The sequence below is a fragment of the Rhinolophus sinicus genome, linkage group LG10 (genome assembly GCF_036562045.2).
Source record: "Rhinolophus sinicus isolate RSC01 linkage group LG10, ASM3656204v1, whole genome shotgun sequence".
NCBI lineage: Eukaryota > Metazoa > Chordata > Mammalia > Chiroptera > Rhinolophidae > Rhinolophus > Rhinolophus sinicus.
Genome location: NC_133759.1, coordinates 43,372,586 through 43,384,911, shown reverse-complemented (window position 1 = coordinate 43,384,911; position 12,326 = coordinate 43,372,586). Strand labels below are relative to the sequence as shown.

Here is a 12,326-nt window from a genome sequence, read left to right as displayed (position 1 = left end):
GGGCGCAGAACCGGAAGGAACGAAGGGCTCCTCCGCCTCGCCTTGTCCAAATATGGTGCCCAACCTTCGGCCGGGCTGCACCATTGCATGACTGTGGGGAAAGAAAGCGGCAAATAGGACAAGAAAGCCAAAGTTACAAGCGAGAGCTTCATGGATAATGGGAGAAGCTTGAGTACCGATCTGGAACTGCAGGAGTCTACAGACACCAAGACAGTCCTAGCGGGAAAACTTCCAAGGGAACAAGTGTTCCGAGGCTCTCCTTACCCTGCTCGGAGCATAGTGGTACTGTCCGGAAGTCCGGGCGGAGACTGCGGCTGCGCTTCTCGCGAAAGGGCAGGCGTCGCGGGCCTGGCCACTTCCGTACTTCCGCTTTCCGGCCCAGCCAGCGCCCGCGATGGTGAGAGAGCCGGGCCCCGGGCCAGGGACCCCCCCCCATTCTGTCTCAGAGTTGTGGGTCTGGGGGAGGTACGGCTTTGCAGCGGAGAGGCCTGGGGCCGAGGGATGCTGGGGAGTTGGCACGATGAGGCTCGGAGAAAGAGGGCGGGGTGGGGGTCGAAGTGAGGAAGGGGCGAGCGGGGAACGCCCTCGTAAGAAGTAGGCATGGTGACTTCACGGTCTGTCTTTCGAGACAGGTAGGGAATACCTGAGGTATGGAGGAAGCCGGAAGTGGGACCTGCTAGGCTCGTAGTTGCGCTCAGGTGGTAGGGCTACCTCCTCACCCGGAATAGAACTTCACTAAATGCACTGCTCTGTTTTCTCCTGCCCGCCAGACTCTGTAGTTTCCCAAGGGAAGCGTCTACACCTCCATATCCCACGCTTCTCCTTACCCCCTACCTTGATTGAAGGATTTCTTATGCCGCCTCCACCCAAGCCCCTTCCTGGTCAGAACACAGCCGTTGTTGCCTCACTGCACGATCTGATACTGCTGATTTCCCTCCCTGGAAATCCTCCTGTTTGATAAATGTGTGCGTTCCTGAGAGTAGTGTGGTACCTATCTAGTCCCCTGGCTTTGATGACCTTGTGTATTCTGGTGTCTCCCAAGGTTTGCCTGGATATCTTGAAGATACCTTGACATTAAACCTCCAGATCAAAACTCCTCTTTCCTCCTAAACTTGCTCTTCCTTCTTTGTTTCTTAAATTGGCCATACCTCTTGATTTTTTAAAAATCAGGTCTATTGAGGTATTGCATGAGACTGTTTTATTTGTGAAAAGGCAGGTGTCATGGGGCTAGCCACCTGAAAATCACCCTTTTCGGGTTTATCATCTATGAATTTTGACAAACACAATCATGTAACCACTACAATCAAGGCACAGAACATCCGCATCACCTCAGAATGTTCCCGCAAGTCCCTTGTAATCAGTCCTCCTCCTCTTTCCCCACCCCAGGCAACCACTGATTTTTACCCCCCATAATTTTTTTGCCTTTTCCATATTGTAATATAAGTGGAATTGTCAGTATGTGGGCTTTTTAACGTGGCTTCTTACCATAATGCATTTGAGATTCATCCATGTTGTATCAGTAGTTATTCCTTTTCATTTCTGAGTAGCATTTAATTGTATCAATGGACCGTAGTTTGTTGGGAGGTGTTTTTATTCCATGATTATCTATATCTTATGTTATAGTCTAACCGCTGTGATACTTATGTTATAGTCTAACCTCTGTGATACTTATGTTATAGTCGAACCGCTCTGCTTTTCCTCTCTACGGCCCCAGTCTAGGCTCTCATCAGTACTCCTTGAATAACTCTCTCTGCCTTATGTCTTACTTCCCTCTCCAATCCATTCTCCACAGAGCCACCATGCAGCTGTGGTCCTATAACTTCCCCCTCAGAAAGCCCCAGCAGTTCTTTACCACCTTAAAAGAAAAGCTAAACTCAGTAGCCTGGCATTTGAGATTCCCCATGAATCTCCAGACTACCACTGCAGCCTCCTCTACTAAATCTAAAATACGTTTCCTACAGCAACATTGTACTCATTACTACTTCTGGAACTCTTAATGCCCTTTTGTGTTCATCCTAACCTTGCTTAAGTTACAGCATTCATTCATTCATTTATTCTACAGAAAACGAATGACACTATATACGTTAGGTACTAACTGAGCGAGGAGCAGGATATGTAGATTTGAATAAAATAGACGCGGTCTATTGACCATGAGGCTTGCAGTCTAGTGAAAGAGAAATCACTTTACTAAAGATGTTTGAAGGATGTATCATTGTAAATTATAAGAACTGCTACTAAGGGGAAGTCAAGAAAGACTTCTCTGAGGAAGGAAGAGGCCTTCCCTGAATAAACCAAGATCTGAAGGATGACTTAGGCGAAGAGAGGGTAGAAAAGCCTGCAGATAGATAGTTCAGCATGTGTGAAACTGAGGTGAAAAAGAACTTGGTGAACATAAGGAAATGAAGATGAGTTAGAGTAGCTAGAAGCTGATCCTTCTACTGGGAATGCCCTTACTCTCTTTTTCTCATTCTAAAGCACTCCTAATCGTATTTCCATCTTCAAATCAAAGCCAATTGCTTCTGCAAATATAACTTGTAAATCTAATTAAGTTATCCTTCTTTGTATCATAGTTTCTCCCCGCATTGAGCTGTTTAAGGGTAGAGATGGTCTTAATCATCTTTGAATTCCCAGCCCCTAGCTCAGTGCCTGGCACATAGTAGATTTATCCATTTCTTGGCTCAAAAGACAGATTGAGGACAATCATTCATTTACCTGTATGCCCCTGGACCGGAGTTTCTCAACCTCGGCACTATTTGGGGCTGAACAATTCTTTGTTGTGCAATGTAGAAGGATTAGCAGTTTGCCCAGCCTCTTTCTACTCAATGCCAGTAGCACCCCCATCTCAAGTCATGTCAGTGGAAAATGTTTTAACATTGCCGAATGTCCCCTGGCAGGCAGAATGGTCCCCTGTTGAGAACCACTGCTCCAGACTTAGACTGGAAGGCACCTTGAAGGCCTAGTCTGTTCTTCGGTGTCTGAGAATCCAGCACCCTCAGGACTGCCTGGCTCCTGTGTAGCTGGAGCAGGGGACCAGTGGGTTTGGTGAGACAGATTCTGATCCTCCTTTGGGGTTTTTCCTACAGACTGCCACTCTCCGCCCCTACCTGAGTGCCGTGCGGGCCACACTGCAGGCTGCCCTCTGCCTGGAGAATTTCTCCTCCCAGGTCGTGGAACGACACAACAAGCCGGAGGTGGAAGTCAGGTAGGGAAGGAAAAGTTCAGGGTAGGGGTGATAGGTACAGCCCCAGAGGTGGCTGTTGTTGAGAAGGTGCCATGAACTTCCATCCTGGAAGGACAACCACAGTTCACATATTTTGTCTTGCTGCCAGATGAACAATGGTTCCCAATTTGGAGTTCAGAAAATAGGGTCAGTAGGTTGGCAGGACAAAACCCAGGGGAGAATCTACTCTGGAGCCAAGATTGCTTGACACAAGGTATGACTTTTCAGAGTAGAGCTGTTCATGAAGTATTTCCTGTGGCATTATTGAACCCACTGGCTGTTTAAAGAGAGGATTTAGTTAGATGCCGTCTCCATCCTTTTCTTAAAGATCAAGGATTTTTTCTCCCCCCCTCCCCACTCCCAAACTGTATTCTCTCATCTCCTACTCCAGATATTCTGCATTTTGGGTTATAGTCTCATGTAGTTCATGTTTTCTAAACAGATCATTCTTTTTTTCCATTTAAAGTTTAATCTGGGACATACATCTAGAACTGAGATGTGGCATTACCACACTATGTTGATATGATTTGAATTTTTAAAAACACACAAGATGTTAGCATGTGCCATGTTATGCTACTTTACATATATGATCTCCACTAGGCATTTTAAAATGACAACAATTCACAGACACCACCACCACAGTGAATTATCATTATGTAGATCTAGGGAAGTAGACATCAGAATGGGAACTGAGCTGAGAGAGGTCTTAATGCTGAATAAGTGAGTCATTCTGGATTGACTGTGTTTGATTTTAGCTTGTCCTTATTTCTAAGATAGTCCCTCTTTTTGTTCCCTAAATGGTATGTGGATTTGCCTATAGTTATTAAAATAAGAGCTGCCATTTGTAAAGCTCCTACCGTGTGCCAGGCACGCTATTGGACACTTGACCCTTTTTGATCTCTCTCAGTCCTCGCCAGTGAAATAGGAATCAGTCATGTTACAGATGAGAGAATTGAGATTCCAAGAGGGTAACTTGCCCAAGGAAAGTAACAGAGGAGGCTGGATTTCAAAACCTTTCGCCCTGACTCCAGAGCCTGTGCTCTTTCCACTGGAGAACACACTCACTGGCCCCCATCTTGGAGCACCCCTGCTTGTGAGTCTCCTATTTCTTGGACTCTGGTCTCAGATAGTGATTCCAGGACCTGCTGTGGGATGTCCCTAAGCATTCTGTTCCTCTATAGTACAGAAGCCTTTGTGACATTGTGTTTTCAGGAGTAGCAAAGAGCTCCTGTTACAGCCTGTGACCATCAGCAGGAATGAGAAGGAGAAAGTTCTGATTGAGGGCTCCATCAACTCTGTACGGGTCAGCATTGCTGTGAAACAGGTGAGCTCACCATGGAGCCCCTGCCTCCCTAGGAGGCCGGGGAGCCCCCATCCGAGAGACCAGGGTGCAAGGAGACCCTCTATTTCCTTAAATGTACCCAGGAAATGATTTGCCAAACTCAGCCAGTCAGTAGAATAAAGAGTGAGCCATTCTGTCCTGTAGGCCTTGTTCTGAATGTAGCAGCTCAGGCCACGGGCCAATATGGTGTCAGGGCATGGAACCATTCCTGAGAAATGAGGAAGAATCCAGTTCATAAAAATAAATAGTACCGGTGCCAATTTGATAGCCATAAATTCTGAAAGTGAGATTTAGGGTAAAAAACAAAAGTACAATGTCTTATGTTGCCTCAGGCAGCTGACATTCCCACTATCTCCACATTTTTGGCCATATTTACGTGCCACCTGGACAGTTATTTACTGAATGGGTTTCTTTAAACTGACTTTTCTTCTCAAATTATCACTCACCAAATAGAGGGAGTCTAAAAAATAAACATAAACATAATGAAAACAAAACAGTGTTGCTAAGTTCAGACTAGATACTGTTGCCTACAGAAAGCTGTACCCTTTTAACTCTTTGTTAGGAGAGATTCACGTGTTGCAGTTGTTGAGGGTGTACCAGTGCCTAGCAGCAAGATTCTTCCTCCAGAAATACTGAGAGTTCAGGGAGAAACTGAGGGGATTCTTTGATGTTCAGTGTTACTAAAGTGCACTAACTAAGGTTATTTCTGATACCCCCGGTGGGGTAGATCACAAACTGGAAAATGCACCACTAGTGAAATGAGAAAGGGAAAGACAACTTTGAATATAGGTGTGGACACTGGAAGGAGTGGATAGAAGACTCAGGTTCACCAGGTTAGCGCCTGAAATGGACAAAGATGAGATCATAGTAATGCCCTGTCCAGTTGGAGAGGCTATGATGTTGTAGACCCTCCTTTCAGTTGGTAACCAGATGCCCCATGATTCAAAGTTGAGGCAGCAGTTGCTCCCAATACCAAACGCACTGCCTCCTGTGAGCCTGGGGGAAATGGGGTCAGAAGAGCAGGCGACGGGTTTCTGTTGGCCTCGGTGTCGGCTTCAGGGAAACAGCATTTCTCCTCTGTTCTCACCAGGCTGATGAGATTGAGAAGATTCTATGCCACAAGTTCATGCGCTTCATGATGATGCGAGCAGAGAACTTCTTTATCCTTCGAAGGAAACCGGTGGAGGTGAGACCGTGAGATCCACGGGTTTGTAATACCCAGAATTCTAACGCTGAGCCCTCTGTCACTGGCCAGGGTGCTGCTTCGCCAGCTGTAGGGCACCATCCACTCCTTGAGTTGAGAGTCGGCCTTTATCTCAGCTCGAGTGGGAGTGAGAGGGATCTGCTTCGGAGAAGTTGGGTCTGTCTCAACCATGGAAAAGGCACCAAAGAAGAGACACCTTGCACATCTTCCCAGAAATACAGTCTAGCAGCAGAGAGGACACAATGAATCCGAACTCCTTTCTAAGCTTCGCCACTAGCTGGTTCACGGTCTCTAAAGGCTGTAGCTGACGTTGGGTCAGTTGTTGCCTGACTCTGTATTTGAGTCCTCGCCCAGGCTCCCTGCCAGATTAACTAAAATATCCCCAGTGACTGAGCAGCACACACCATCATCAGATACAGTAGACATGCTGGATAAGCTCATCCTCATCCTGAGCGAAAAGCTTTCTCCTCGTCCTAGATCTAACCTCTGGGGCCACCCAGAATGAAAAAAAAAAAAATGTTCTTCCACATGCAGCCCATCTGGTAGTTAAAGACTCCATCCCATCCCTCTCCCACAGCATCTCTTCTCTCCAGACTAAGTGTTCCCTGTTTGATTAGATTCTTCTGTAACGAGATTTTAGGTGCCTTTATTCTCCCTTGACTCTTTCTGAATGCAACTATTTGTGCCACAGATAGTCTTCCTGAGACATCCGGTACAGAATTCTCAATTGGGTCCAATCCCTTGGATCTAACACAGATACCTCACCAGAGCAGGTGGGCTGTTGACTGAAAACTGTTGCTTGAGAGACGATCACAGCCAGCTGGAAGCATGTGGCTGAGTGAACGCAGGAGACGTGGCCAGCTAAGTGCCCCGGACGCTAATTTTTTCCTGTTTCTTCCCTAGGGGTATGACATCAGTTTTCTGATCACCAACTTCCACACAGAGCAAATGTACAAGCACAAGTTGGTGGACTTCGTGATCCACTTCATGGAGGAGATCGACAAGGAGATCAGTGAGATGAAGCTGTCAGTCAACGCCCGCGCCCGCATCGTGGCTGAGGAGTTCCTCAAGAATGTAAGGAGAGGTCTTCTGAGCTCCTCCCAGAAGTAGGAGTCGTGGGCTGTGTTGAGAACTTAGCATCTGGCAGGAAAGGGGTGCCAATGGTGTGGAAAATTTCCTGATGCCTCTAGGACCTCTGGTGGGTGGCAGGTGTATCTTTGAGAGCTACAGAGCATTTTTCGTATCTGGGTATCTGGGGGACGCCTCTCTTCGCCTCTCATGAGGACTTAGAAGCTCATTTCTACATCTCAAAATGTACAGAGTCCTTCCCTATATCTAGTTCAAACCCCTAGTGAGCCCAAGTAAATCCATATGTGAATTTTTGAGGATTATAGGACAGTTAGTCACAGTGTAATTCCGCTTCTCAAACAGACTTAAATATTTTCCTTCAGCGTCTGTTTATCAGTCTTAACGTCATGATTTCTTCAGCCTGTTTTCCATCACTGTCCTGGCTTAAGTCCCAATCCCTCTTCAGTCGTCTGTGCCTCCCTAATGGAAAGGACTGCATTCCTCTGAAGAGGAGGAATTGTAAACATTGATGCACTGATGACACAGTTGTTCTTGTTTAGGTATTCAGGACGTGCCTTCTTCTTGGTCTTTTTCTTCTTCCAAACAATCTTTGATTTGTTGACATGTTCCACTCAGAATTGGTACCCTAGATGGTAGGTTTAGTGTTTATTCCTCCCAGTGCATACAGACCCAGCCCAGAAGGAGCTCAGATTCCTAAAAATAGAAAGTACACCCGCTTCCCCTGGGCTTTAATTATACTGAGGGCAGCCAGCGTGCAAAGTAGCTGTAGTGTGTGCAAAGGGAAAGTAACATGCTTGTTCAGATCACACAGGCTGTGGGGTCAGGCGACCTGGGTGTGAGCCGGCGTCACTAAGCCTCCGTTTCCTCAGCAGTGAAACGAGACTGTGAGTAAGTAACATGAACCTTCAGGGTAGTTGGATATTAATGAGGAAATGTATGTAAAGCATAGCCTTTGGCACATAATAAGTGTCCTATGTATTGTAGGACCAGAATTTTCTGGCCAGGACACTAGGAGGCCTTTGGATTCAACTGTGAAGAAAAACAGTTCTTGTCCCAATTTAATACTTAGGTCATTCATTCAACAATCATTTCATTTTTATGATAATTACATTTCTATACTTCTACAGCTTTAAAAAAGCACATTCACGTGTCTCATTTAATATCTAAAACCATCCCCATTTCACAGATGATTATACTGGGGGCTCTGGAAGTTAAATCACCTGCTGGTGGTCCCTCAGCCAGTAAGTGGGACAACCAGGGCATGGCTAGGTTTCACAATGAGATCTAGGATAGCACTGTGGCCTCTGGCACTGGTCACATGCCCACGTGCATGCAGGGTTTGGGCAGGTAACGTCCGTGAGTGAAGTGGGATATGTGGGGGGACCTCGTGAGCAGCAGCTGCCTCACCCAAAGAGGATCACCACCACACAGCTTCATCTTCCAGTTTTTCTGAAGAATCCCCACATCTGGATTTGTATACGGAGTCTCATATTTTCAAGGTTGGCAACTAATTCATATTAAACACTGTGGGCCAAACAGTGCTCGCCTTTGGGCTGGGTTCAGCCTGTGGGCCAGTCGTCCCACCTCTGGTCTGTAAGATGTCCATGGGCGATCCTTGATGGCAGAAAACATTTCAAGTGCCTGTCCTGTTGGAGGATCCCATAGAGCTTGACACAAAGTACTCAGCCCTCTTGAGTCCCCAAGCCCTTGTGTCTCTAACGAATGCAGTCTGCTCAGTAAGTAAGGCATGGTGACAGGGCTTTATAGCCGCCTCCATGACACAGCCACGGGGAGCCGTGGCCACGCCCGTACCACCCTTAATTGCTCTGCCTTGTCTAATGCTAGGTTTTGGGCCAGTGCCCCAAAGGTCACTGCTGAATCTGGCTGGAGGAGAGAGTGTGCCCACGGGTGTCCTGGGACCCAAGCCTGCCCCTGAGAGATCTCAGCACAGTAGCAGTTCTCAGAGCAGCCCACCTCCGTCACGCAGCCTTCCGGGATACAGCAGTAACCATTATTCACTGCCTCTTGGTTCTCTTGACAGTTCTAAACCATCTGGCTGGATCTCGAGGCCTTCCCCCTCAGGCTCCCCGGTGTCTCTGCGAAGGCGTCTTGGAGTTACTTCTCAGAGCGGCAGCAGCGGAAGCAGCGGAGTGGAGCTGGGTTGGGGGTGGGCATTAGACGAGGGAGGTGGGTGGTGCGCTTGCTAGCTGGCAACAAAGCAGCAGTGGACTTGCCCCAAAGGCCACATGTGCCTGGTCAGGCTGGCTTCTGATGTTCAGTCCCCTGGGCCGGGACACATTTTTTTTAACGTCTTGAAATTTAAACTCTGTGCTTGTAGGAGACTGTAACCTTTTTGTCTTTTTTTTTTTTAAAAAAAAAAAACAACCTCCACCTCCAGTGGCTGTGACTGGTCCCAGTGATTGTGCTTTACTAGTCGCTGTGGGTCTGGGCGGGCCTGGAGCCAGAAGGCGACTACTGTTCCTCCCCCAAGTCAGCCCATGTGGGGAGGGAGGGAGAGCTCAGACCCCCGTCCTCTCCTTCGTCCTCGTATTCTTGAGCCTCCGTGGGCCCAGTAGAAGCGGTGCCTGAAGCTCTGCCTGAAGATGGCCACTCAGCCCTGGTTGGGGACAGAGGCTGAACCGGTGGCCACCAGACACGCCTAGGAGCTTGGGCCAGAAAGCCAGGCAGCCTCTGGCTGCAGGGCTGCTTCATGCCCTCCCAGCCCCGAGGGGCCACTGTTAACGCCTTGTCTGTCAGTGCAGTGCCTGTGCTAGAGGTGGAGAGGTGAGTCCTGTGAGATTCCCGGCCGGGCCCTCCCACCCGCTCTGGCTTCTCTGCTCCCACGCTCGCTGTAACTTTTCTTATTCTGGTGGATTCTCCCAACCCTAATTAAAGTCTCTTGCCCCTTTGGGGCTGCATGAGGTCTGTGCTCTGTGTGCATATGTGAGAGGAGGGAGGGTGGGGCTTTTTCTTCCCTAAGACCGTGTGGCTGGTACTTGGGCCTGGCGGCGACATCCCTGCCAAGGGTCCCAATCCAGAGAGCTCCAGGGCAATCTGGGCACCACCGATTTCTGCAACTGCTCTCTCTGCCTATAGAGAGCTTTGGTCCTTTTCATCTAATGAGCTCATTTGGGCTAAAAGGTAACCTCAGAACGAATGATCCCATTTGGCTAAGGATACTGAAGTTCCGTGAGCTGTAGCGGCTTGCCCCAAATCGAGCCAGTGAATAAGGGGGTGGACTTCAAATCCAAGACATCTGCCTCTGCCTGTGCTAAGATGGTAATCAGTAGCTGTGTGTAGCTATTGACATTTAAATTATTCAAATCAAATAAGGTTTAAAATTCATTTCCTCAGTCCCACCAACGACATTTCAGGTGTTCAATAATTGCAGGTGACTGACGCCTGCTGTGTCAGATAGGACATAACACGGAGCGTCTCCACCGGTGCAGGAAGTGCTGTTGGACAGGGCCAGCCTTCTTGGTGACACCTGGAAGGAAACAAACACTTGTGTTTGAGTCCTGACTCTTGCTGCTGAATTGGAGCAAGTTCTCTTTTCCTGTGCCTCCGTTTCTTAATCTATAAAGTGGAGATATGAATGGAAACAGTCTGACACAGTACTTGCTATCCAGGTATTAAACAATAGCCGGTATTTCCACCAACCTAATAGCCAAGCTGTTTGATAACTTCCATCATGCTAGACACAGGACGGTATTATCCCTGTCTTGGAGAGACTTGGACTAACTAAAGAGCCAGGTGTGTAAAAAGGTGCACTGAAGTGTTTCATACTCACATATGGAAGTCTGGGGGCCCACAGGGCATATATTGATAGAAGAGGGTGTCAGGAAAAGTTTCAGAAAGGTTGGCCTTTGAGCTGAGCTTTCTGAAGAGTTTTTTCTGGATGGCCAAAGGGATCTCTTAAAGTGGAGGACACGGTCCTGTTGGAGGAGGGACGGGCTGGGGGCAACTTGGACAGCTGTCATCCCCTTTATGCTATTACCTCTTGTGGCCCCGGCTCCTGTCTCACAGAATCAGGTGTGCCCAATGCTGTGTTGTAGCTTTACAGTGAATGGTACAGGTGCTCCTGGTGAAGCTGATGTCCACTAGAATATGGCAGCTGCTCACTCAGCCACAGGATCACATTGCCTGGGTGAGCCAGCCAAAAACTCATTTGTCATGCATCTGTCGCCCAGGATCCAGAACCCCTAAAACCAAGTTTGCTGGCAAGAACAGACTGGATGATTGCCAATCAGCCAGCCCTTTCCTGGGAGTCATGCCTTTGGGGAAGCCCAGTTCCAGCCAAAGGGGGCTTGGGAAGGGTGATCTCAGTGGTTGGGGTTGGCTGGACAGCTGGGTGGAGAACCCACCTCCACTGAAAGGGCAGACCTAGCCAGTGACTACACAAAGCTGGTTTCTTGAACCAGGATTCTCTCTTCCCTGGACTCTGCTTAAATGGGCATGGCTAGAGTTTGCCTCTCACCTGCCAGTGTTTCCATGGCTAATAGACTACCCTCATGAGAAATAACATGTACTTATATTTAACAGTGTTTAAGAGGGGTTTTGGAATCAGACTGGTGTTCCAGTGCTGGCTCTGCTGTGTGGTAAGGCAAATTATTTTAACATCTTGGAGCCATAGGTACCTCACTTGTGACTTTAGAGGATAATACTTTGCCACTACCTCCAAAAAGTTTACTTAGTCTTGTTTTGAGAGCTGTGCATAACTGTTCAATTACATTTTTTCCTGCAGTTGATTCAAATGATCTGTTTTTCTGTTTCCAAGTTATTGCAGGGTGTGGGTGGGGAGGATTGCGCTCTGTGCTTTATCATTGTTTCCCCATATACTGTCTTTCAAATCTAGTCCCAAGGACCTGCTCCTAAGTCCCATCTCTCAGGCCCTGCACATGCCATCTGGCCTCACCAGGCACCAGCCACACTGTTCCTTTTAGTTCCCAGGGAAGGTTCTTACCCTCCTCAGGGCTGTTGCTGAGACTTTCCGTGGAATGCTATTCCTCCCTTCTTCCCGGGCCAACTCCTGACCACCTTTGCATTCTGCACGCTTAGGCTTAAATGTCACCTCTTCAGAGGACATCTTTGTACCCCATTCCTGGTTTTAGTTTATTGCCCTTACCATACCTACAACTGTTTTATTGCCTTGATGCTTGCTTTTTGTTTCCCCTCCACTGGACTGTAAACTCCATGAGGTCAGGGACCACCTGTAGCTTGTTCTTCTGCCCCAGCACCTAGCCCACTGCCTAGCACGTGGTCCTCTATAAATACGGTGGGATGACTGAAGCCCCAGGAAGTATTCCATGAGGAACTTTGGCACCGATCGTAAGTGGTAGCTCAGCGATGTACGCTTCTATCTATAGTGCCCCATTCATCAAGGGTCTGGGACAGGCCAGCTGGAGAGAGCCTCGGAACCAGCCAACGCGGCCTGGTGGTGGCTGGAAATGGTTTCCAAGGCGACAATAAAC

The 12,326-nt window shown here is 48.1% G+C and overlaps 1 protein-coding gene across 1 annotated transcript; it reads left to right on the top strand.

The window, feature by feature from the left end:
- Positions 1 to 4: 4 nt before the first annotated feature.
- ARPC4 (actin related protein 2/3 complex subunit 4) lies at positions 5 to 9,776 on the top strand. The gene is made up of 6 exons (XM_019748260.2): positions 5 to 397; positions 3,084 to 3,202; positions 4,433 to 4,544; positions 5,653 to 5,748; positions 6,670 to 6,840; positions 8,897 to 9,776. Exons 1-6 carry the CDS (start codon positions 395 to 397, stop codon positions 8,900 to 8,902), a joined length of 507 nt encoding a protein of 168 aa, XP_019603819.1. The 5' UTR covers positions 5 to 394; the 3' UTR covers positions 8,903 to 9,776.
- The last annotated feature ends 2,550 nt before the right edge of the window (positions 9,777 to 12,326 follow it).

Excerpts from the sequence above, each read along its gene's own strand:
- ARPC4 (XM_019748260.2), top strand. Across the intron at positions 3,203-4,432 it reads AAGCCGGAGGTGGAAGTCAG|GAGTAGCAAAGAGCTCCTGT; the intron begins GTAGGGAAGGAA and ends TTGTGTTTTCAG. Across the intron at positions 5,749-6,669 it reads TTCGAAGGAAACCGGTGGAG|GGGTATGACATCAGTTTTCT; the intron begins GTGAGACCGTGA and ends TTTCTTCCCTAG.